The sequence below is a fragment of the Platichthys flesus genome, chromosome 10 (assembly GCF_949316205.1).
Source record: "Platichthys flesus chromosome 10, fPlaFle2.1, whole genome shotgun sequence".
Taxonomy (NCBI): domain Eukaryota; kingdom Metazoa; phylum Chordata; class Actinopteri; order Pleuronectiformes; family Pleuronectidae; genus Platichthys; species Platichthys flesus.
In genome coordinates this window covers 1,131,619-1,156,618 of record NC_084954.1, presented here as the reverse complement: position 1 = coordinate 1,156,618, position 25,000 = coordinate 1,131,619, and the positions used below count along the sequence as shown (strand labels likewise).

The window sequence follows — 25,000 nt, the reverse complement described above, 5'->3', positions numbered from 1 at the left end:
TGAATCCGTTTGAAAAAGCACATTCTTGAATTTATGGATGAATTACATGAATCCCACAGATGTAGTTTTTCTTCAAGGTAAACATCTTCAAGGACATAAAACCAGCTTCAGATCTTCCAGTAGTTTAGTTTTAGTCTGATCCTCATATTAAAGATCCAGATGTTGTAGCAGACGTGAAGACGTGAGCAGAAGAAGAGGCCTCCACACCTCCAGCTTCTTCTCCCTGAGGAGTTCCCTCCAGTTTGCTTTTCGGACGCGTCTGAGTCTCGGCTCGTTTGATGAAATGTTTTCATTCAGAGAAACGTTCTAAACAAAGTGAAGATCAGAGATCGAGTCTCTTCCTGTCGGCTGCGTTGGACCTGATGGATCTGATCTCCTCCAGATGTCCGGCAGCAGACGACCACGTTCAGAACACACCTGCAGAGAGAGACGAGGACCTGACACACGAAGAAACGAGCGTTTGGAGTCAGGAGCTGCAGCTTTGAAAAAAGAAGAAGCCACGGGATCAAGTCTTTGTTTCTCAGCCGCGGGTCCGGGTCGTCTTTGAAGCCGCTTCATTTGAATCCTCCAGGGGGAGAAGGAGCACGAGAGCATTTGATCTCCAAGGTAGAGCCCGCTGCGCTGATGGGGGGGAGCGGAGGACTTGAAGGTTATTGGTTCCAATGGGCCGGATGAGGCCGAGCTGTCGCTGCTGGTTTGGACGCGGCGGCTCTGAAGCCTTTGAAGTCGGTGTGATGAGGCCGAGATGCGATTGGAGCTGAAGCTCGACTTGCTTCAGATGGAGTCGAGCCAATTAGAAACCTGCTGGACGTGTGGAGCCTGTGATTGACAGCTCGTGTCTTCACTCTACGTGACCGGGCTGCGTAACAACATGTGTGTGAGTGTGTGTGTGTGTGTGTGTGTGTGTTATCAAAATATGAAGTGTGTGTCACAGCAAGTGTAAATTAATTAAAGTAAATCTCACACAGAAAGTGAATTAAGCTGCAGGAGCATCTGGATACAAGTTTATAGATGTTAAACAACTGAATGTAAAATACTTCTACTACTACTATTACTCATATAAACACAAATATTTATATAATTTATTAGATTAATGTTCGTATTTGTTTGCAATTTAGTAAAATAAGAAAGAGACAATTTTGCATTTTTCTTTACACTGGGACAGAGAAGTTCAGACACACACAACTACACACACATACATACAGGCGCGCGCACACACACACACACACACACACACACACACACACACAGACACACACACACACACACACACACAGACACACACACACACATCGGGGTCTCATTAGCTCCCAACAGGCTGACTGGACTGAAGATCTTCTAACAAATGACTTTAGATGGAAACGACACACTTGGTGTTAATTCAGTCAGATGGGGCCTCTGTGTGTGTGTGTGTGTGTGTGTGCGTGTGTGTGTGTCTGAATTAGCATTTGAAAGCTGTGTGTGAATTATTGAAGCGTCTGAAAGACAACGATGACATTTTCAGTTTTAGAATCACATGACAGTGCTTTGATGATGAAACTGGTGTGTGTGTGTGTGTGTGTGTGTGTGTGTGTTAACTGAGTTCAAGTTCATTTTGTGTAGATAAAGAGGATCAGTATGTTTTAGAGGAGTTGTGTGTGTGCAGGATGTTTCAGTGTGTGAAGTGTGAACTGAGGTGAAATGAACTGATGAAGTCAGATGTTTACCCACTGACCACAGACTGTAAGAACATCTGGATCAGACTCCAGATGTTCCATCAAGTGCAGGACCATGACTGGATCTTTATCTGTTCCACGTTGTTCACCAGCAGATCTCCAGGTTGTGTGTTCATCACAAACACGTTGAGGAGATCACTGACACTTAGACGTGCTGTAGTTTGGTCCTGGATGTTTCTGTGGTACACACACAGTGAACTAACTGGTTCCACAGCGTCCAGGTCTTCTGTCCAGACCAGATGACCGAGGAGCTGCTGGTCCTCAGGTCTCTGTAACTTTCAGAGAGCCCCTGCAGGCGACCTGTTCTGCAGCCGCCTCTCACAGTGGAGAGGAACCAGCTCTGGATCTCAGCAGGTCACGCTGTGGGCCGAGCGAGCAGCGTGTGTGACCTACATCCTCACATGCCGGGCGGCGTCTGGATGCAGAGCGGCGGGAGCTGTTGTGTTGTGTTGTGTTGTGTTGTGTTGTGTTGTGTTGGGCACGCCGGTCACCATGGAGCAGCGCGGTGACGCAGCGAGCGGGCGGGGGGGTGTAAAGTATCTGTCGAGGGTTCGGAGCCGAGTCGACCTCTTTTTAAAGGTCGTCTAATTCGAGCTCGAGTGAGTTCAGCTGATCTGTGAAGCAGCAGCACGTGAGGCACACGACTGAAACACATGAAGTCAAGACTTGTTCATGTTGTGCTCATGAATAGCTGCAGATACATTTGACTTTTCATAAGATTTTAAAATCTCACTCTGTCTCGTTTTACATTCCTGTTACGTTAAGGAGATTTGTATTTTACTTTTTGTGGCTTTGCACCAACACTTTCTAAACATTTTGAGTTTGAAGGTTCTGAAGCAGCTGAGATATGAAATATGAGTAAACCTCAATATTGATTCCACTTCAAGGTTCAAACTGACCTTCCATCAGACCTGTGTTGTGTTCTTACATTACACTTTCAAACCTGCAGAGATCTGTAGTTTCAATCAAGGTAACGCTGCGTTTCATTTAGTGGCCTGTTGGTGGCGTCACATCCTCTCCGTGCACGTGTCAGTGTTCTGGTGGCTGATGAGTGAAAAGTGACTTTTTATCCAATTTTTCAATTTTTGGATCTTAGTGGTTTTAACTCTTTATTTGAAGCAGGTGAAGGATCTTAGTCGCTGGACGTCTGGAGCTCGACTCTCAGCCAATCAGAGCCGAGCAGCGTCTGAGGCTTTTGACTTTATTCCGTGTTTTTACTGGATTGAATCAGCAGCTCTGTTTGTTCTGTAGAGGAGGAGCTGACGCATGAAGACTACAGCTCCCATCATCCCTCACTGCTGCACCAAACTGTCTTTAGTCATTGTTTTGATTGAGTGACACCTAGTGGCACAAAACTGCATATTGTGCAATTGTGCTCAAAATCCTTTTCCACCCAAAATGTTGAACTATTCCTTTAATGAGATCATTTATCTCTATGTAGGAAACAGACATAACAAAACAATAGGAACTATTATCATACACACAAACTATAATCTTATAATAGTAACTTGTATAAAGTGGCCCCTGAGAACTGCTCGTCTGGAAGCTGATGTTATTTTTGCTCTGTGTCGGAGTCGGTCCGTCTGAATCTAGTTTGGGGACATCGCTCAGTTGAATGGAGACGTCCCCGAGAGACATATAAACCTGGAACTGGTTCCACGTGGACCTGAGTCATGTTTAAAACTGGAAACATCCTCCTCAGTTCTGCTTTTACTGTATCAGATGTTTCTGTCCTCCAGCAGCTGCTATAATACACTCATGACTTTGTGTGTGTGTGTGTGTGTGTGTGTGTAGGACATCTGTGAGGACATCTCAGACCATGTGGAGCAGATTCACGCTCTGCTGGAGACGGAGTTCTCCCTGAAGCTTCTGTCCTACTCCGTCAACATCATCGTGGACATCAGGTGAGCTGAGAGTTTCCATCTTCCAGCTCAGCTTCTTCTTCTGTGACTTTCTTCTCTGTTCAGTTTTTCTTGGATTTAGAAAAACAAGCAAACGATTTATTCTTTATTGTTTTGTTCCTTATTTTCTCGCACGTAAAACAATTCATTCTAAAGTCAAAGTTTCTCTACTGTCGGACCTGGAGCTCGGTCAGACAGTTTATTAATATCTAGAACGGGGGAGCTGTCATTAAAAGCTGGTGTCCTCATGTCTCGTGGTGCAGGACGGTGCAGCTGCTGTGGCACCAGCTCAGAGTGTCCGTCCTCGTCCTGAAGGAACGTCTCCTCCAGGGTCTGCAGGACTCCAACGGGAACTACACCCGTCAGACGGACATCCTGCAGGCCTTCAGCCAGGACCAGCATCAGGTAAACCACACAACACACACACACACATAGATAGTCTATATGTGGTCACTGTTCTTCAAGATGATTCCTGAACTACCTGTAAGTTCACAGAAGATGCAGCCACTGACAGAATCTACTTAAAACTGAATTTGAAGTTTCCCCAAAACAAATAAGATAAATTGCAGTTCCTTAACATAAGTCAAATATTTATTTATTATTAATTTCAATGATAGTTTCTGTACATCGAACGATAGCAGATATTAAAGTTTGGACTCTTCCTCTCCAGACTCGTCTGGATGCGCTGACCGAGGTGGACGACTGTGGTCAGCTGACCATTCGCTGCAGCCAGGACTACTTCTCTCTGGACTGTGGGATCACCGCCTTCGAGCTGAGCGACTACAGCCCGGGTGACGAGTCCGAGGCGCAGGGAGCAGAACCAGACGACCAGGACCCCCCCCAGGACCAGGAGCTCCCTCGGGACCAGAGCCCCCTCCCAGACCTGGGGTCAGTGGAGAGCGAAGGACCCTGCCCCTCAAACCCAGAGCTCTGCAACAGTTTACCTGAGCTCACCACGCCTGGTGACTTCATAAACCACAACCATTCTCCATCATTATTACCCATAATTCAGTGTGGCACGCCTGGCCACAGTGAAGGTGTCAAGCGCCCCCTGCAGGGCGTGAGCCACAGCACCGAGGTGTCACCCACTCAGCCATCAGTCCCCAAGAGAGCGGCCCTGTACTCAGACAGAAGAACCAGGAGCGAGCACACAAGGGGAGGTTCAGGGAAGGTCAGCCCGCTCTCTGGCCTCCAGTTCCAGGCCGAGCTGAGTCGAAGCACCCCCTCCCTCATGGATCCTCCAGACCGCTCCAAGTTCTGGTTGGAACTGGACTCGGTTTATCCGGAAAATGTGTCACAGTCCTACGAGAGCCTGCAGGTTTGACTCTTCTAATTAAGATTTAAATATGGTAAAAAATAATTTAATGGCTGAATCCCAAACATGTTGAAGACACTCTTTGTTGGGTGTGGAAACTAGAATCACCAGTTCCAGGAGCTTTTTGAAATTCATTAAAGAAAATGATTGCATGAGACTGAAGAATTCTCCAGAGGGAACGTGTTTCAGTGGTTTGTGCAGAACAGAAGTTTTAATAATCTGTCGTCTTGATTTCCCTCCTGCTTTGTGAACCAGGTCATGAACGGGCGAAACCTGCGGAGAAACCACGAGAGCTCCAGACACGGTGGAGGTTTCGAGGGGCGCATGCAGAGACCGCTGCCCGACCAGAGGAGCTCATCTGTGGCCGGACCGAACCTCAACGCCCCCCTGCCTCCACTGGAGCCTGTGTCTCAGGATGAAATATCAAACCAAATGGAAAGGACGCAGAAGGAGACACATGCACACAGCGAGGGGGACTCGGACTCCTCGTTGCCCTCACCCATGAGGGAGCAGCTCCTCCTTTCAGACCTGGAGGCGTCTAGAGAGGAGTCGGACCCCAGACCACCTCCCGGCAAGACGGCGGTCTGGATCGTGAAGCGCCAAGAGCAGAAGGTGAAGCTTTAGTTATTTTTTTTAAAAGGAGAATTTGGTGAGTTGAGTTTGTTTTTAGAGGTTTATTTTAGTCGGAGGGATAAATCCACCGATTAATTCAGATTTCACACAGAAGGAAAAGTTTCCACATCGGATTTGATAGAAATAAAATGAATCCAAAACTACACGTGAAGTTTAGAAATGAGATATAATCTGTGTTACGACAAATCAGCTGTGATCGTCACTCATGATCGGTTTAACGTCGGTTCTCCTCCACCAGGGGGCGCTGGTTTCACCCAGAGCCAGTCCAGACCGGGAGCACTGGTATGGGTCAGAAGAGTTCCTGGCTCTCCCCGCTCAGCTCCGGAAGACGGAGATGCTCACTATGAAACTGGAGAGTCTGGCTCAGTCCATCCCGATGGTGAGTTCACATGAAACTGTAAAAGGTTCTGGGTCTCGACCCAACCACGTGAAATTCTTTTGTTGAAACTTTGAATTTGCTCCTGCAGCGACCCGGTGACTCCGACCCGGAGGCGCTGCAGGACGTGGACGACTGGGACCTGACGGAGCTCAACACAGACTGGGACACCGGGGACAATGTGTCCAGCGTGGGCGAGAGCGGGGACGACAATCCCTCTCCTCTGCCGCCACTGGTACCTACAGATCTTATGTTTGAATGTTTTTGTCTCCATGTTGAAACCCGCTTGTTGATCCCATGATGTCCTCTTGTCCTCCGTCCCTCAGCTTCCTTACAGACGACACCTGGTCTGCCGCTTTAGCCCCACCTCCTCCAGTGATATAGCGCCCTCTGTGGGCGAAAGCATAGAGTCCGGCCCGTTAAGCGACCTTCAGTCTGAAGAGGACGAGGGGCGGGGCTCTGTGGAGGGGCGGGGCTCTGGGGAGGGGCGGGGCTCTGCGGAGCGCCCCCTGCAGCTGACAGCGTCTTTAATGGACGGACGTGGGGGTGTGTCCCTGCTGCAGGAGCTGCTGGAGGACATTCAGACTCAGGACAAAGACCCCGACGTCTGGAGGAAGATCGAGGTACGCTTTCTGCTCCTCTTCCCCAAAAGTTAATTTAATGAAACTATATTTCTACCATGACTACTTCCTACTCTACCGCCTCCTCTTCCTCCTCTTGCTCCTCCTCTTCTTCCTCCTTCTGTTTGCTGATGATGCTGTGTGATTGTTTCCAGTAGTTTGACTATCGGACTGAATTGCCATTTCCCTCTCACCTTATTATCTAGTCTGAGATCTTTATATGTCGGTTTCTGCATCTTGCCGCTCTCACTAGTGACTGATGTATCTGAGCAGCAGCCCTGCACCTCAACGATTAAGACATCGACCAGGCTCCTGCCACCCCCCCCCCCCACTACTGTGTGTAGTTAAATCCCCTAATGAAGTAACTCCTGTGTGTGGTTCAAACAGGATCTCACACAACCAGCTGCTGATTAAACCTCTCACGGGGCACCAGGTATTTCACGTTAGTGCGGAAACATCCGTCCCGACAACAAGTTGAACAACAATCTCCACAACTCCTCCTTCCTCGTTTGCTTCAGCCGCTTTGATGGATTGGAGGTCTGGTATCGGATCGTCCCGTTAATTCATCATCTCACTTCTAAAGGTCACGTTTGATTGGCAGGAGGATTATTGATGAGGCTGCCCGGTGAACTAATCAGTCATATCTGTCATATTGAATATGGTGAAATGTCAATAGCTCTGGGGATGTGTTCTCCTCGTGGCTGCTCCTTTAATTAGCGCCGTAAAGAGGCTCGGCTACCTCTAATATATTTTTTATTGTTTTACTCGATTCAGATTATTTCACTCTCTCTCTCTTTTACTGCGTTATTACATTTTACGTTGCTGCTGTAAAGTCATACTCCCCCCCCCCCCCCCGGGGATCAATGAAGCTCTCTCTTATCTGGCCTGAGCCGGGTCAGGAGCCTGCAGACAGAATTAGGCTGTTATACGATTATCAGCAAGGACGGTCGGGAAATTTTGAATCAATACATGAATTTAAAGGAATGTGAGGTGTGTGTGTGGGTGTGTGTGGGGGGGTTTGTGGGGGGGGGGTTCTTGGGAATGGGGATCATTGACCCGGAAGGATCGCAGGTCCTTCACATCACACTGTGTCCTTCATAGTCCCAAACTCAGATATGATGCCCTGCATTAATATTCATTATTAATGATGATTTGACTGATGAAATGTCAGAGCTGTCCCCCCCGCTCTTGCTCCATCTCTCTGTTCTTTGTGTGGTTTGTGTTTGTGTCTGACAGCCGGCCGTGCAGGGAATCTCAGATCAACACGTCTTCAACGTCTTCGACCTTCGATTTATTTTCTATCATTTATTCTGAAGAAGTTCGGCAAAACATTTCCTGTTGTTCCATGTTGTTAGTGTTATGGAACATCTCCATGCATCAAAGTAAAATAATAATGTAATTCTGGCACTGAGACCAGCTGTGGACACTCTGGGTGTCAACCTGCACAGACCTCCACCCTCATGGAGTGAACCTGAACGCCTCAGACCCGACGGCATCTATATTCCACGGTGCGTTCAGGGACTTGCATGTGCAGCTCCCCTGAATCACTCAGCCTCGCCCTGGTGCTCCGTGTCTCAGCTGCGAGTTCGTGTGGTCTGTGTATTTTAATGTTCAGGAAAGATTTACATATAAGGTCACAGACCTGAGTCGCCCTCTTGTAAAATATATTTAATTCCTAAGTTTTAGGGAAATAAACACACGTTCACAAACGAGCATAAAACAACTCAAATCCGGAAATAAAAAAATAAACCCATAAAAAACACACACTCTGCTGTCACACACACACACACACCAATCACACACAACAGACACAAACAGACACACACTCTCGCTCGTTCCTCTCTGCTCCCGGGTAATTAGCTGATTAGCTGCTTAATTAGCAGCATGTAATCATGGCGATGGATGAGCCGCCTAATGGAGGAAGTGAAGAGAGGAGAAGAAGCGTCTCCGTGTGGAGGATGACATTCAGTCTCTCTCCGCTGAGTCTCTGCTGAATACAAGCGAGCGGAATGAGAAGGAGAAGAGAGAATGAAAGAGAAATCACCCGTCCAGGAGGAGGAGGAGCGGTGGAGAGATCAGTGCTGGAGCCGAAATGAATCAAATCGGGGAGCAGAGCAGAATGTGATCTGTGGAGGAAGGCTGGTCTCCTCGGGGGGGGCGGGGGGGGGGGGGGTTGTGTTTGTTGTCCTAGTGGAGTAGATTTGATTTGAGTAGAACCTGAACCTGTCCCTTTGTGGGAAATAGAATCACTTACACCTGCTGTCAGGAGTGAAGAACACGTTGTTTTCCTGCCGGTTCATTTTCAAACTGATGTTTCCTGTTGGAACAAAGTGATGAGAATCTCCTGAACTCTCGTGATTCTGTCGTCTGATCTTCTTCATTCACTTTGGTCCATTCAAAAAAGGGTTAGGGTCAGCTGTGTGGTAAATCTGGATATTACATTAAACTCCATTTTAACAGTTTCCCATTATTTCTGTTTAATTAAGCTTATTCTGTAAAGCTAGAATAAAGGAAACAAAAAGAAAATTCTATTTCATATGAATGTTTTCTTTTACTATTATTGACTTTAATTACAACAGAAAGCACTGTGACATAATAAAAGGTTTAAAGACATAGATATTTATACATCTTTACATATTTAAAGACAGATCTAAGACATACTCACCTAAAAATAACAGATTGAATAGGACAGATGACTTAGAACCTATATACTCAAATAGAAAAGGGGTATTTATATTCATGCCTGATTTAAATTCTAAAGAAATATAAAAATAAATATCAGTTTTTATTTCCTTCTGTTTCTAATTCCTCCACCTTCACCTGGTGGTTGTTCCACGTCTCATCCGAGCTTCAGCTGATTGCATCAAATCAATATTCATCATCGTCTCTGAAACTTTATCTGTTTAAGATAATGAGCTGAGCTTGTTTCTGGTTTCACTGCTTCACTTTCTCTCTCTCTCTCCTTCATGACACCTTCGCTGTTGCATATGAATATTTGAGTTTGTCCCCCCCCCCCCCCCCCTTTGACCGACTCCACGCTGCCGTCTTGACCTTGACCTTCTCCTCGCTTTGCGTCCACGTCACGTAAAACCTGCGGCTCGTTCTCTGGAAGTTTATGAGACCAACGCAGGAAACGCTCGTACACAGAAACCTGAGGCGTCTGTAATTGCGCCGTGTGGGCCGCGGCGCCTGAAGAGCACCGACGGGCCCGGGAAAGCAAACTAGAGGAGAAGCAGGTCCACCAATCAGATGAGTGTCCTCCACGTCATGTGATCACATGGTGTGTGCTGTCTGGGCCGCGGCGGCGTCCTCAGTGTGAGGTGTCTGTGTTTGGCGGCTCTGCGGCACGCCGGCCTATCTGCGAGCAGTGGGAGACAGACACACAACAGACTCGCATCAACACTCGTCTGATTGGCCCGGCGGGAGGGCGGGGGGGCGGGGGGCAGCAGAGAGGATGGGAAAATAAGAGAGAGGTGGTCTGTGTGTGCGTGTGTGTGTGTGTGGGGGGGGGGGGTTGTGTTGTTTTGTCTTGTGTTTCTATAGATAAGCAGCTGAAGGTAAAGACGAGCGAAGGCAACACACAGAAAGTCGACTCGTTTGCAGAGTTGAACCAAAGCGATGAAGTTTATCAGGAAACTATTTATTCTCGACATTTATTCAAATCAAGATTTAGGCAACAAACTTCTCACAGAACCAGAAACACAACTAACAGAGAAATACCAAGAGAAGCAACTGATGGAGATGAAAAATTCTATTTAACAATTCCAGAAATGTGAACCGTTCATCAGCTTCACACGTTGTCATGTGTGTTGTCCAGAACCACGTGAAGTCCAGTGTCTGGTCACGTGACACGTTCAATATCAACAAACTTTAACAACAATCCAGGTATAAAGTTAATTTAGTGATGAAGTGAAAACAGGAAACAGCAAAGATCTGATAGAAGAAGAGTTTCACCTGGTGATGATGATTTTGTGTCAAATTATTGAAATAGAATGTTAACACAACTATATTTGTTTACATTTTCAGCTTTAATTCAAAATGTTGTTGCTCAATATTTAAGATCCTGAAGAAGAACAATAGAAAAGTAGAAAATAGAATAAAAAAATACAATTGTTTATTTGAATTGTTCAAATTATTAAATCCAAACATCAAACGATCAGATGTGTAGAGATGACTTCATAATCAGGGCAGCAGACAGCTGGTAGTGTGTGGGGGGGGGTCTCAGGGACGCAGTCAGGTGTGACGGACGTCTGTCTCCGTCTTCCCCTCTTTCCTTTTCTGTCTTTCTCCTTTTTAATCCCTCTCTTTTAACCCCTCCCTCTCTCACTCCATGAAGTCAAGTTTCAGAAGATAATTCAAAACACTGAAAACCACACAGGAGAGAAACATGGAGTCAGTCCTGTCTCGTCCAGACTCTGCACAGAAATCCATGTTTCTTATTAAAAATCATTTTAATAAATTCCTAATCAAACGTTCCCCCCCGAGTTGTGTGTGCTCGGCTCAGCGGGACACGTTCACACGTCAAACGAGGAAATTAGCTGCTTCACCTCAAACCCCCTGAGAACGTTTGTGAACCCCGGCGCTGGAGAATCCATCAGTGGGAGTTTCGTTCTGGTCCTCAGCTTTTTAACTGGTTCCCTCAAAGTGTTCGGATCCCAACGAGTTCTGTTAGCCTCGAGCTAATGGGTTAGCTCGAGGCTAACAGGCAGGATGATAATAATACATACGAGGGGAATTATCATATAAAGTTTTCTGCTTGTTAAAGTCAAGAAAAAACTTTCTGGAATAAACTTTATATATAAGGAAGAACCACAGACTGACACTGGAGCCTTGAAGCCGTGGCCTCATCCATAGATTGCTTCTCCGCAGAGAGAAATGTTGAAGAGGCAGAGTCGGTGTTTACGATGTTTGGACTTTCTGGATAGAGGGAGGAAGTGGATCTTTGTTTTTAAACCTTAATCGTCACAAAATCTAAGAAAAGGTTTTATTAAGGAATTAAAAAACTGTTCCGTATTTGAAATAAGACATTTTGGGGAACATTCATGTCCTGTCCTCCCCTGACAGGTCATGTACTCGTATCGACTGCCACTAGATGTCGCACTTGAGCAGCAGCATTTGAAATACTTCGTAAACCTTGAATTCCGTATGATTCCCTCAGATGAATAAACAATAATAATACTCTAATCTGCTGCTTGTTTTCAATTTACGAATTATTTCAATTTACATCACTGTGACTTTCACACTTAAAGCTACTTTAAATATGCATCACTTATCTAAGGCTTTTAATTTGAAAAATCAGCAGGTTCATACGGGATATAAAACATATTCCTGTGTTTATTATTATTAATATTATGATTATTATTGGAGCTTCAGTTTGAGACAGTGCAGCTGTGGGATGATTACATATTGAGGTTATTCTCTCTCTCTGGGTTTGTCTTGTGCTCTGGATGCACAGAGATCAGACCTAGAGTCCGTAACGTATTAATCATCGAAGCCGAGCATCGTCCACCGGGAGTTCGAGTCCGGATCGTTCAGCGTCGTCCTTCAGAACGCGCCGTCAGCTGAACGGTGATTATCCGGCGGTGAGGAGCTGAACCACAGGAGGAAGAGATGAAGCAGGAATCAGAGCGGCCATCCGGGCGGCGGAGGATCAGATCTGAGATCAGGCGCTCTCAGCTCCCAGCATGCCGTTCTGCCCCCCAGGGGGCGCACTGCTTTACACACATCAAAGCAGCCGTAAGCAGCCCAGTGCTCGCTGGTCGATATCCAAACCACCAGCGCTCCCACTGCTGCTCCTTCATCCTCCTCCCTTCCTCCCTCTTCCTCACCTCCTCTCTCCTCTTCCTTTTCCTCAACTCAACTTCTCATCACACGATCTGTTCCCATCCTCGTCACCTTCATCCTTTCCTTTCCTCTCCTCTAGTCCTCTCTCCTCCTTCCTCCTTCACTTCCTTTCCTTTCCCGTACACCCTTTACTTCCCCTTCTTTTTCTCCTTCATCCTTACCTTTCCATCTGTCCTTCCCTCAAGTGCCTTTCCTTTCCTCCTACACCATTTCCTTTCCCTTTCCTCTCCTTTTCTTGCTCCACTTTCTCTTCCTCATCCTCCTCCCTTCCTCCCTCTTCCTCACCCCTTCTCCTCTTCCTTTTCCTCAACTCAACTTCTCATCACACAATCTGTTCCTCTCCTCGTCACCTTCATCCTTTCCTTTTCTCATTTCATCTTTTTCATTTCATTCAACCTTTCTTTCCTTTCCTCTCCTCTAGTCCTCTCTCCTCCTCCCTCCTTCACTTCCTTTCCTTTCCCGTACACCCTTTACTTCCCCTTCTTTTTCTCCTTCATCCTTACCTTTCCATCTGTCCTTCCCTCAAGTGCCTTTCCTTTCTTTATTTCCCTTTCCATTGGTTTCTCTTCTCTTTCTCCCTTCAAGTGCCTTTCCTTTCCTCCTACACCATATCCTTTCCTTTCCTCTCCTTCTTTTGCTCCCCTTTCCTTTCCACACCTCCTTCTCCTCCTCTTCCTCTCCCCTCATCCTCCCTCGCTCTCATCAATACTTTTGATTTCCATCTCTCCTCCATAACGAGCGGCGGAGAGATGGACGGAATCATATCGATGTTTTTTTTTTTTTTTTAAGGGTCACGGTTGTAATTAACATACGGCCGCTCAATCGGTCAAGGTTTGCATCTCACACCTACACACAGACACACACACACACACAAATAAAGCATCTGTAAACAACACACATTACAGCTCTCCCCATACGAACACACTCCGATTGGATGCAGTGATTTGCAGGCGAGGTGGAAACGTGGAGGCTCACATGTGGCAGGTGGAGTCATCTCCATCAGATTTACCTTCTCCTCCACTTTGCCATTAGTTTCTCTCGCTCGCTCTCAGTGAGCGATATGAAAACAGAGCTCGGTGCATTAGAGCTGTCTCCTGGATGATCTGCGCTCTCACTTACACTTGTTATTCAGACGGGATGTTTGAGGTCTGACTGGAGAGAATGAATTCAGGAGCTCACGTCTTCAGTTTTATGTAAATGACTGTTCTCCCTCTCTCTCTCTCTCTCCCTCAGTGTCTCTTTGTGTTTTGGTTCTCGTTGGCTCTCTCTCTCTCTCTCTCTCTCTCTCTCTCTCTCTCTCTCTCTCTGCGGCTGGATTGTTTCCAGGCCACATCAAATTCCGGTTGCAGCTCCACGCCGACCTTTGTGTGGTGGTGTTCTCGGCGCTTGTCTCGGTGGAGGTGTCTCCGCCTGCAGCGCTGCAGCCGGGGGGGGGGGGGGGGGGGGCACAGTCAGGTGGAGTTAGCATGAGAGGGAACGCCGTGGTGACAGGACGTCCCCACATATTAATGTTAATGGTTTTCTTCTAAAAAACACAATTACTGGTTTTATTCATAGCATCAGAAGAGAACATGGCCCCGGAATATGTACTTTTATAGAGAAAAGAGTAAATAAATAGAGGATAAACATACAAACTCAGTTTTCTGACTCACTACACGTTCATATTCTGGCATTTTAATCCTGTACAGCTTTCAGCCAAAATAAATAAAAACATTTCCTCTTGATGGTTTTAAATGTGTCATAGAGGATGGGGAAACATCAAATGAAAGATGTGTGTAGAATCTAGGAAATGAAGAACAGGGAATTAAAGAAGCATGGAGATGAACGAGATCCCCCTTTCAGTAACTCTCATGAGGTTTCACGTCCATCTTTACGTTTTGTACGATGCAGCATCGGGGCCAATTCAAGAATGAAGTCATAGTTTCATGTGTCATGTTAGATGGTGAATGTGCAGCATCGTTTATTGAATAATAAGATCCTTGATATTCTCAGTAGGCCCACACAGAAACAACCAAACAGATTTCCACTAAACTTGGTGGAGAAATTTCATATTTTCACCAAATTCCCCAGAGAAGAATCCCTGGATCTTGATGAAATAAATCTGGTATTCATGAGTTTGTGCAGATTGTGTGCAGCCTGATTGAATTCGAGGAGGTTTAGCTGGAGGTTTGGTTTGTGAGTAATCCTGGTTTCTCTAAAGACACCGGACTCAGAACTCTTCTTCTCTTTTGTGGCTAAAACCTATTTAGCCGTTTCCTAATGGCCTCTTGTCTTCACGTCTGATCTTCGCTGGGGGTGTCGACTCCACTCGTCTCCTCCACCTCCCTCTGACAGAGTTTAAACTCTCCTCTCCTTCACCTCCGTCTCATCTGGTGGCTGGAGGTTTGAACTCCTCCTCTAAGCCGTCTCCTCGGCTGCACTTCAGGAGTGAAGTGGATTTCACGGCTGAGATCGATACTGGATCCGAAAACGATTCCACACAAGTCTCCTTCTGATTGTTCAGACAGAAACACACTGAGAACGAAGGAGGATGTTTGATTTACTGGAACATTGATAAATCTTTTTAAATTTCTGAGTCAGATTGTTGAGTTTTAGATTTTAAGATTTTCAGCTTTTGGCCTCAGTTTCCTCGTCAGTTCTCCTCTAAGCCAGTAGATGGCAGTAGCTCTCCACCGAGTGATGAGTGCTCCTCCTCTTCTCTATCTCTATCTTCTGTGTGTGTGTGTGTCTGTGTGTGTGTGTGAAGGACGCTCATCAACTCAACCACTTTATCTCGTTTTCTATCTCTATCATTTTCATGTGTCTCTTGACTCTTCATCTCTCTCTTTCTTCACCTCTTTCTCTTTCTCTTTGTTTTATCTCTCGTTCTCTTCCCTCACTTCTCTCTCCATAGACCCATGTTTATCTTTTCCTCCCTTCACACCCCCCCCCCTTTGTTTTCACTCCTTTCTTTAATCTTTCAGGATTTATCTCTTGTTATACATGATCAATATATTAACTTTTTATTCGTATTCCATCTCTTTTCTCTCTCTCTCAGTCTGCTCTCTTTCACTCTTTTCATTTAAAAATAGCTCCCCCTGTTTTTCTTCCCCTCCGCTCTCTCTATTTATCTCAATGTGTGTTTACCTGTTACCTTCTCACTTTGTTGTTCTTCTTTTTCTGTCCTTGAATTAATTCATCTGAAATCAGCTCTGAAACACGTCCAGCCGCTCCCTCTCTCCTCTCCTCTCTCATCCCTCGCTCCTTTCCTCTCTCATCCCTCTCTCCTCTCCTCTCTCATCCCTCGCTCCTTTCCTCTCTCATCCCTCTCTCCTCTCCTCTCTCATCCCTCGCTCCTTTCCTCTCTCATCCCTCTCTCCTCTCCTCTCTCATCCCTTTTTCCTCTCCTCTCTTATCCCTCTCTCCTCTTCTCTTCCTCATTTCCCCCGATCCCTCTCTCCTCTCCTCTCTCATCCCTTTTTCCTCTCCTCTCTTATCCCTCTCTCCTCTTCTCTTCCTCATTTCCCCCGATCCCTCTCTGCTCTCCTCTCTCATCCCTCTCTCCTCTACTCTTCTCTCCTCCTCTCCTCTCCTCTTCTCTCCTCCTGTCCTCTCTTTTCTCTCCTCCTCATCTCCTCTCTCATCCCTATCTCCTCTTTCATCCTTCTCTTTGTCCCTCTCCTCTCTCATCCCTCTCTCCTCTCTACTCCTTCTCTCCTCCCCTCTTCTCTCCTCCTCTCCTCTCTCTTCTCTCCTCTCTCATCCCTATCTCCTCTTTCATCCTTCTCTTTGTCCCTCTCCTCTCTCATCCCTCTCTCCTCTCTACTCCTTCTCTCCTCCCCTCTTCTCTCCTCCTCTCCTCTCTCTTCTCTCCTCTCTCATCCCTATCTCCTCTTTCATCCTTCTCTTTGTCCCTCTCCTCTCTCATCCCTCTCTACTCTTTCTCTCCTCCCCTCTTCTCTCCTCCTCTCCTCTCTCTTCTCTCCTCTCTCATCCCTATCTCCTCTTTCATCCTTCTCTTTGTCCCTCTTCTTCTCCTCCTGTTTTGTGACTTCACCTGTTGGATTTCTGCCTTTTTTAGTTTGATCTGTTTCTCTTCCACCACCCTTCATTTAGCTCTATCTTCTCTTCTCTCATCCCTCCATCCTCTCTGCTGTATTCTGTGTCTATCTGATGTGATTCCAGCAGATTCAGGACAGAAGTGGTTATACAAAGCACTGCTGCCTTATTTTATATATATATATATATACATACACGTCAGACTATATATTCTCTCCCCCCCCCCACCCCCCCCCCCATCCCCCCTCTCGTCCCCAGTGTTTCGTGCAGCAGCTGGACGGGTTCATCTCGTGGCTGCAGGGGGCGCTGGACAGCACCGAGAACTGGACGCAGCCCAGACAGGATCTGGACAGCCTCGGGGTTTACCTGGACACACACCTGGTGAGAGTACACAAAACACACACACACACACACACACTGTTATTCAGCTGCTATTCATGCAGTTGTGAGGACCCTTGTTGGCTGCTGGTGCACACACAACACAACACAACACGCTGCAGCGGGGGGGGGGGGGGGGGGGGGTCAGTCATTGTGGAGGAAGTGTCAGAGAACAAGCTGGTGCTGCACGCCACCTCTCAGAGAGCGGGTTCAGCCTCATGCAGAACGAGCTCGGTTTGATTCCCTTCAGAAGCACATGGTGCGAAACAGCTGATTGTTGTGGTCAACCGCTTCCTGCTGCTCGACAACACAACACAACGTCAACCACACACTGGGACTTGAACAGGAAACACGTTTTCATATCTGTGCTGTTTGCTGCTCGTTCCAAAGAGTAACTGGAGGTAAGGCTGTAGATTCCTTCACATGTACAATGGTGAACACGTCCAAGAGCTGCTTCAAGAGGGGGGGGGGGGGGGGGGTCTCAGACATGAGACTCAGACACTCTCATGTCTGAACAGTGTCCTCACTGGTCTTCACAAAGACACAAGTGCAGCAAACACACACGCTCTGTTGAACCTCATATACAGTTAAATATAAATGTGCATTAGTGCGACACACAAACAAATCCACACGCAAATTGCACACATGGGTTTATGAACCTGCATTTGCATACACGTATTTACATACATGCATATGAATGTGTCCATGTGCCAAACACAAACACCTGTGTGTGCGTGTGTGTGTGTGTGTGTGTGCGCCACCTCTCCTGTGGTCGATCACCTGGAGCTCGTGTGTCGTTTCCATCGTTGTGTGATTCTTCAGGTTTAGATTCAAATTCACTAACTCATGTGAGTGTGTGTGTGTGTGTATGTGTGTGTGTGTATATGTGTGTGTGTGTGTGTGTGTGTGTGTGTGTATGTGCGCCACCTCTCCTGTGGTTGGTCACCTGGAGCTCGTGTGTCGTTTCCATCGTTGTGTGATTCTTCAGGTTTAGATTCAAATTCACTAACTCATGTGAGTGTGTGTGTGTGTGTCTGTGGGAGTGTGTGTGTGTGTGTGTGTGTGTGTGTGTGTGTATTTAAACATCCGTGAGTTTAGTCCTGGGACTCACAACAAGATGACGTTAGAGAATGAAACACGTGAACAAACATATTTAAAGTCTACTTTGATTTTTCTTTGTCTGGTTCATGTCCCATCTGCTAACATGGAGGAGGAGGAGGGTTTATGACCTGTACTGCAGCCAGACACCAGGGGGCGATCAAGACCTTATACACGGTCCATGACGATAGTGATAGTGGCAGCAACATTATTCTAGAATAAGAGAGCTCTGGTCTTGTCCACGATCTGGAAAATCAGAATCTGGAGTGAAACCGGATCAGTGGATCTTCAGTCAGTGAGTCTGTCTGGAGGTCAAAGGTCAGGAGCTTGTCCTGTAAACACAGATGCATGATGGGAAAAGAACAGCGAGCTGAGGGACGACGACCCAAACAGTCTCTCATTTCATCTCAGCTGCTTTTATCCCTGTTCTCCTCTTTTTGTTCCAATTTGTTTTCATCTGCATCTCTTTGTCTCTTCCTTCTGTTCCACTCTCTCTCTCTCTCTCTCTCTCTCTCTCTCTCTCTCTCTCTCTTGCTTATCCTTCCTTTCTCTTCCAGTTTCATCTCTTCTGACCATCTGCCCTCCTCCTCTCTCCCTCTTCATCCCTTCATCTTCCCTGTTTGTCTCTTTTTATGTCTCCCTGCATCTCACTGTGTTCATTTGTTCATTCTACCAAACAACAAAAACCTCAAATGTGTTTGTCTAGCTCACACACACACAGACACACACACACACACACTAAAAAACAAGAGCCCATAGATCAGTGGGTGCTGCATCACTGTATGTGAACACAATTGACAATTACTCACACTCTTTATGGCAGACATATGGACCTCACACACACACCACACACACACACACACACACACACACACACGCACACACACACACACACACACACACACACACAAATGAATATACAACCACATGTACACATCGCAGCACTCATCACAGATGCATTCAGGAGACAAGACATGAACGAGCACAAACACAAACACACACAGACAAACTGCTAGTATTTGCATATAAGCGTACAAATGCAAACACATATGCTCGACAGTGTTTTAGTTGCATGCACACGCACACTCTGTCTCTCTCTCTCTCACACACACACACACACACACACACACACACATGCTATTTACATACATTTGCATTTTCCTAGACAGATTTCCAAATCAACATCTCCATATCCATCCCTGCAGAGCAGCATCGTGCACACAGACACACAGACGCACACAAGTTGTCTTATCCACATATTTATTTCAGCTGTGTGTGTGTGCGTTTGTTTGTTTGTTGGTTTGTTTACACGTGTCGACTTTGTTGTGGGTGCCAGCAGCGCTGACGTTAGCGGCGGTTAGCTTCAATTAGAATCCCCGTCTCCTAATTGGCTCGTCTCGTTAAATAAAGCAGAAGAGGATGAAGAAGCATCGCTAATAGGACTTTGAACTGCTGCACTGTTGATGGCGTGTTAGCTAACTGACTCTGTGTGTGTGTGTGTGTGTGTGTGTGTGTGTCTGCGTCGATAGTCACACTTGCACTTTGTAGTTATTAGTGTGTATTTTAGGGTATAATTGTGAGTGATTGTTTGATGACTGCAGCCAGGTTCTGTTTGGTGTGTGTGTGTCTGTTTGTGTGTAGGTGTGTGTTTGTGTGTCTTGACACAGGCTGAGATTTGGAAAATTGAAGTTGAGGTATTGTTGACTTTTTCAGTATTTGAACACGGTGACAAATTCATATTCATGTCTGAAAACAGCTTCAGAAAAATATCACAAAATCTAACATCTCCAGCTCTTTGATAATTGTTTAGTTTCTTTTGTGTTTTTAGAGACAGTTTGTCTGCGTTTCATTTTCTCTTTGTATTTGGTTTGTCTCTCTCACACACACACACACACACACACACACACACACAAACACATAGACACACTCTCTCGCTCTCTTTCTCTATGTTGCTTTCTGTTCCACACATAAACACAAACATGCAATACACACACAAAGACACACAGCTCCAGGGCAGTAGTGGGCGGAGTGGAGCTGCTCTCCCAGCTGAATATTTGGTCCAGCTGGCCTGGGTGTGTGTGTCTGTGTGTCTTTGTGTGTGTGTGTGTGTGTGTGTGTGTGTGTGTGTGTGTGTGTGTGTGTGTGTGTGTGTGTGTGTGTGGTTGTGTATATATGTGTGTGTTTTAGGGCGCGTGGAGCGAATAAGCACAGGTCTTTCCGGAACCCCGGGGAGATCAGTGAGGCAAGAGTACGCTAACACACAAACACACACACACAGACACACACACTTTGTGCAGCTATCCTTGTCAGGACATTGTATCGACTTCCATTCATTGTTAACAGCCGAACTTTAACCCTGACCTTTAACCTTAACCAAACCAAATCAAACCTAATCTCCACCATAACCTAAGCTCAGTCCGAAGCTCAACCCGTTACCTCGACCAGCAGCTCAGAAATCCCAGTATGCCCCATTAGGACGCAGCTCTGGTCCCAACAAGGCTGCTATTTACCCCGGTGGAGGTCCCAGAGAGGTGTGAGCAACACACACTCACACACATACTCACAAACACACACTCACAGGCTGCTCTTTGTAAGGCGCTGAGAGATGGCGGCCAATGAAAGGCCTATTGATTGGGTCTGATGGGTGATCCAGGCCTTTGAATCCCATTACCAGCAGCAACACACTACTGGTGGCAACGTGAGGGAGGGGGAGGGGGCAGATGAAGAGAGAGAGAGGTCCCACTTCACCATTTACCAGCTCAAATCTGAAAATTCAGATCATGTGCAAATATCAGCCCATCATCGCTCCAGGCCATTAAAAAAAAAACAAGAGCTTTTTAAAAACAAAAGAAAAACAGTGAAACCTGTTCAGCTCGTCCGGTCTCTCAGAGATCATCTGCTGGGTTTCAATAAGAGCCGCGGAAGAACAGGTTCTATTCCAGACAGGTTCTTCAGGTTCTAGATGTGAGAACAAACCAATGAGTCAGTGTCTCTGGAGCTTTTCTGGATCTTCTCCTGCAGCCTCCTGGTAAAATGTCCTGAAGCTTCCCAGAGAGCGGGTGGACGTGTTGGCTTGTCCCAAATAAGAGATGAGCCGGACTGGTCCATTCAAGTCTTTATTAAGATGCAATGAAAGTTTAACAATAAAGCTATAGACAATTATTAATACAGCCTCGGCTAAATCAGTTATCAATAGGTAATCAATAACGATCAGAAGGCGTTTGATATATTATATAACAGTAGATTTAATGTGATTGGTTATAAAGGATTGGAGGGGTGTCACCGTAAATCAATTTGGTTCTCCCTTATTGGTCCACAGCTGTAGTCCCACGCCTATTTATTTTTGGGGGGGCTAATATACATATATATATATATCAAGTTAATTATATTCCAATCAGTTGATGTTTATATATTTTAAAGAAAAATAACAATGATTCTTAATATTTTGTTGCCAAACCCTTGAAGAGGCTTAATAATTTAAAGTTCATCCGTCCAGTAGTCTCTTGTGAAATCCTGCAAAACAAGAAACAAAGAAAAGGAGATGAAATCAAAACTCCTGGTGAACGAAGGAACTGTCAACAAAAAGAAACACAAACAAAAACACATTTATAGAACTTGTGTTAAGAATGTAGAATATGAACATGAATGCACATCTTTTCTAAATGATTTATTCTGAAGGAAAATGTGTGACGATGAAGAGGAGGGGACTGAGGGAGTCAGCTGGAGACACGAGAGAGGGATGAAGGACAGGGAGGAAGAGAGGGAGGAAGAGTAGGAGGAAGGAGAGGGTGGAAGAGAGGGAGGAAGAGAGGGAGGAAGAGAGAGAGAGGGGCTGAATGAGAGAGGGACGAATGAGGAGGGAAAGACGAAAGAGAGAAAATTGCCACCGTGCTTTTATATTACTTAATAAAAAACAGGAAAATAGAAAGCAAAGGAGAGATGAGGCAACACACACACACACACGCACACACACACACAAACACACACACACACACACACACACACACACACACACACACACACACTCACACCCTGGGGGAATCCACTGTACGACAGTAGTTTCTCTCTTCTCTGTCTGAATGGAGACGATTTGATCATCATTATTACAAAGACTCTTTAATCAGATCATGTCTCATCAACCTGAGCCTGTGTGTGTGTGTGTGTGTGTTTGTGTGTGTGTGTGTGTGTGTGCACAGCTCAATACACAATCTCAATGTCAAACCTCAATGTCGTCTCGGTATCAGCGCCTCAGACCTCTCAGCGTCTCTCTAATATTCCAGAGCTGAAACATTAGGTCGGCTCCTGACGCCATCCTACCTTGTCCTCCAGGCTAATATGCTAATGCTAACAGGTAATCTGATCACTCAGGCTTTGAAGCAGCTTGTCTGAGTGTGTGTGTGTGTGTGTGTGTGTGTGTATGCTAATCAGAGCAGGGAGTTATGACTCTTTAGCCCGGTGGCGACAGCGGCTGAGGAATCCTTAAATCCACCTGCTGCCTGCATCGTTCAGGAAGTTGAAGATGAGATGAAATATGAGCAGTGAAGGTTGTTACCTGTGAACACAACTCACTCACCTGCTTCTGTAACTGACACACACACACACACACACACACACACACACACACACACAAACACACACACACACACACTCAGACATGAAGTTGTGTTTCTTAAAGTAAAACGTTTCTGTACTTCAGATTCAGGAAAGGTTTCATTTAAGATGAAATCCAGCCTCTTTGAATGTCAATGTGAAATTGATTCTGTTCTATTAACTCATCAGTGGAATTAATGTTTATCAGTTGAGCAGCTTTTGGACTCCAGGGGAATCGCTCGTGGACATTTCCCAGAGTTGATCTTCCTCCTGACAAGCAGCAGCTGGTTGTTTCTGGACATGTTGTGTAGTTAGAGTTTGTGAAGCAGCAGCAGGTTGTTGGTTCCGACTCGTTCAAACAGGAACATGTGGGAACATCAGGCGAGGGGTGGAGCCTGTAGAGCAGCAGGGGCGGAGCCTGTAGAGCAGCAGGAGGTGGAGCCTGTAGAGCAGCAGGAGGCAGAACATGACGTATAAACTCTGCTGTGGAAAGATCAGAGTTGTTGTTTACAGCTCCTCCACACCGGCGTCGGCCCTCATCACCAGAAGATCTGGAATCTCCTCGTGTTTCCAAGTGGACGTCTTCATCTTCTACGTGTCCAGCTCCTCTTCTTCATCCTGAGATGTTTGAGTTCTTCAGGTTTCACGTCACGTGTTAGAAACCTCATCAACACGTCCACTCTCTCTGGGAAGCTTCAACCCATTGTCCTTGGAGGCTGCAGGAGAAGATCCAGAACACGTCCAGAGACTAGTTCTCATCCAGAAGCTCCAGACTCGAGTGACGTCCAGTCGACTGGAACGATCTGAACTAAACAGAAGAGGCGGATGTGTAGAGCATGTGTTGTGGGTTTTTGTTCAGGTTCTTTTGTGTCAGTGTTTCTTGTAGGAACACACACGGCCTTTCTCCTTCTGTCTTTTCTCCTCTGGTGCTCACGCTGATTGTCTCCAGCTCCTCCCTCCTCTCCCTCGCAGACACATAAATACATATACACAGCCTGTTGTCTGACGTGCATGAAGCAGAGCTGCTCTGCATGCCTTATCAGCGCCTGATTGATGGCTGGCTGTTCTACTCTTATCGATTCTATGCTCTTCATATATTAAACTGAGGAAACGGAGCTGGTGGAATAAGGCGCTGAAATACGATCGCTCCCCGATAGCCCGGCTAATCTGCACAGCCTAATTCATTCCCTCCCAGCAGCCGCTCTGTCCCGGAGACGCAGACAGTCACGCTGTGTTTTCTCTCGCGCTGATAGATGTACTTTATGTTTATTAGCTGTGAGGTATTTCACCAGCTTATCTGGAAAGTACGTGGGGCCGTTTAAGAGGTCATTTAAGGTCTTTCAGTAAACAGCGATTCTTTAATGGTTCTGCTTCGGTGACACAATCCGTCCTTCAAACTCGAGACTGTGAGAACAGCGTCAGGGAGTTTCTTCAGATTTGGTTCAAACGTTCATTTGGACTCGAGCTGATGAGGTCACAGTGACCTCATGTTCAGCTGATGTACGAGGAACACCAGTTGTTAATTGTGGCCCAGGCGTAAGGCTTTGTACACAGTGAATGGAAGTCAATGCAAAGTAAGGATAGCTTCACAAATGTGTGTCTGTGTGTCTCTCTCTCTCTCTCCCTCTTTCTCTCTCTGTGTGTGTGCGTCTGTGTGAGTGTGTGTGTGTGTGTAGGCTTCAATGTGCTCAAACCTCAGGTGGTAACCACTTCTGACATCCTGCTGTGCTGCAATGGGAAATGCTGCACACACATATTCATGCACTCAGACACACAGACACACACTATGCTCTCTAGACACTGTTGTGTGTGTGTTAGCATGATGTCGTCTGATCAGCCTGATCTCAAGGGAACTTCCCTCATTCCAGCACAAAGGAAAAGCCTCGTCTTCTTTATCTGCGTACGATGAACATTCAACCAGAGAAAACTAATATCTGAACCAAAATAAAAACTGGAATGAGATCAAAGCGTCAGAAACTCTTCTTCAGCTTCGTTTGAATAAATCCAGAGATTAACGACAGAAGAAGTTTGAAAACTCAAACACCAGTTCACAGAGAAACAGAATCTGATAAATATACTTGTATATGAAAATAAACTTTGTGTAGGATGGTTTAAAGCCCTGTCATCCACCAACACACACACAGACACACACACACACACAGACACACACACACACCAGTCTCAGACACTCCTCTGTCTGCACTGAGGGTTACATGGACATCAGTCAACACATGACAAGGTCAGACCTCCACACCACCAATATTTATGGAGCAGGATACACACTGAGGAGACGGATGGGACGAGGCGCCTTAATCCCTCACACACACACACACACACACACACACACACACCACACACACACACACACACACACACACACACACACACACACACACACACACAGGGTCTGCAGCAGCCAGAAGTGGCTGAGACTTAAAATAAAGATCAGTATTGAATGATTAATTTATCATAAATAGTTGTGACTATTAATT

General features: G+C 46.2%; 1 protein-coding gene across 1 annotated transcript in view; it reads left to right on the top strand.

Moving 5' to 3' along the window:
- akap6 (A kinase (PRKA) anchor protein 6) overlaps positions 1 to 25,000 on the top strand; it is a 129,298-nt gene that overhangs the window by 19,043 nt on the left and 85,255 nt on the right. Inside the window, exons 4-11 of the mRNA XM_062397922.1 lie at positions 3,510 to 3,619; positions 3,880 to 4,021; positions 4,287 to 4,934; positions 5,187 to 5,543; positions 5,803 to 5,943; positions 6,032 to 6,175; positions 6,267 to 6,563; positions 16,701 to 16,823. Coding sequence (XP_062253906.1) covers positions 3,510 to 3,619; positions 3,880 to 4,021; positions 4,287 to 4,934; positions 5,187 to 5,543; positions 5,803 to 5,943; positions 6,032 to 6,175; positions 6,267 to 6,563; positions 16,701 to 16,823 — 1,962 coding nt within the window. The remainder of the gene's footprint in view (positions 1 to 3,509; positions 3,620 to 3,879; positions 4,022 to 4,286; positions 4,935 to 5,186; positions 5,544 to 5,802; positions 5,944 to 6,031; positions 6,176 to 6,266; positions 6,564 to 16,700; positions 16,824 to 25,000) is intronic.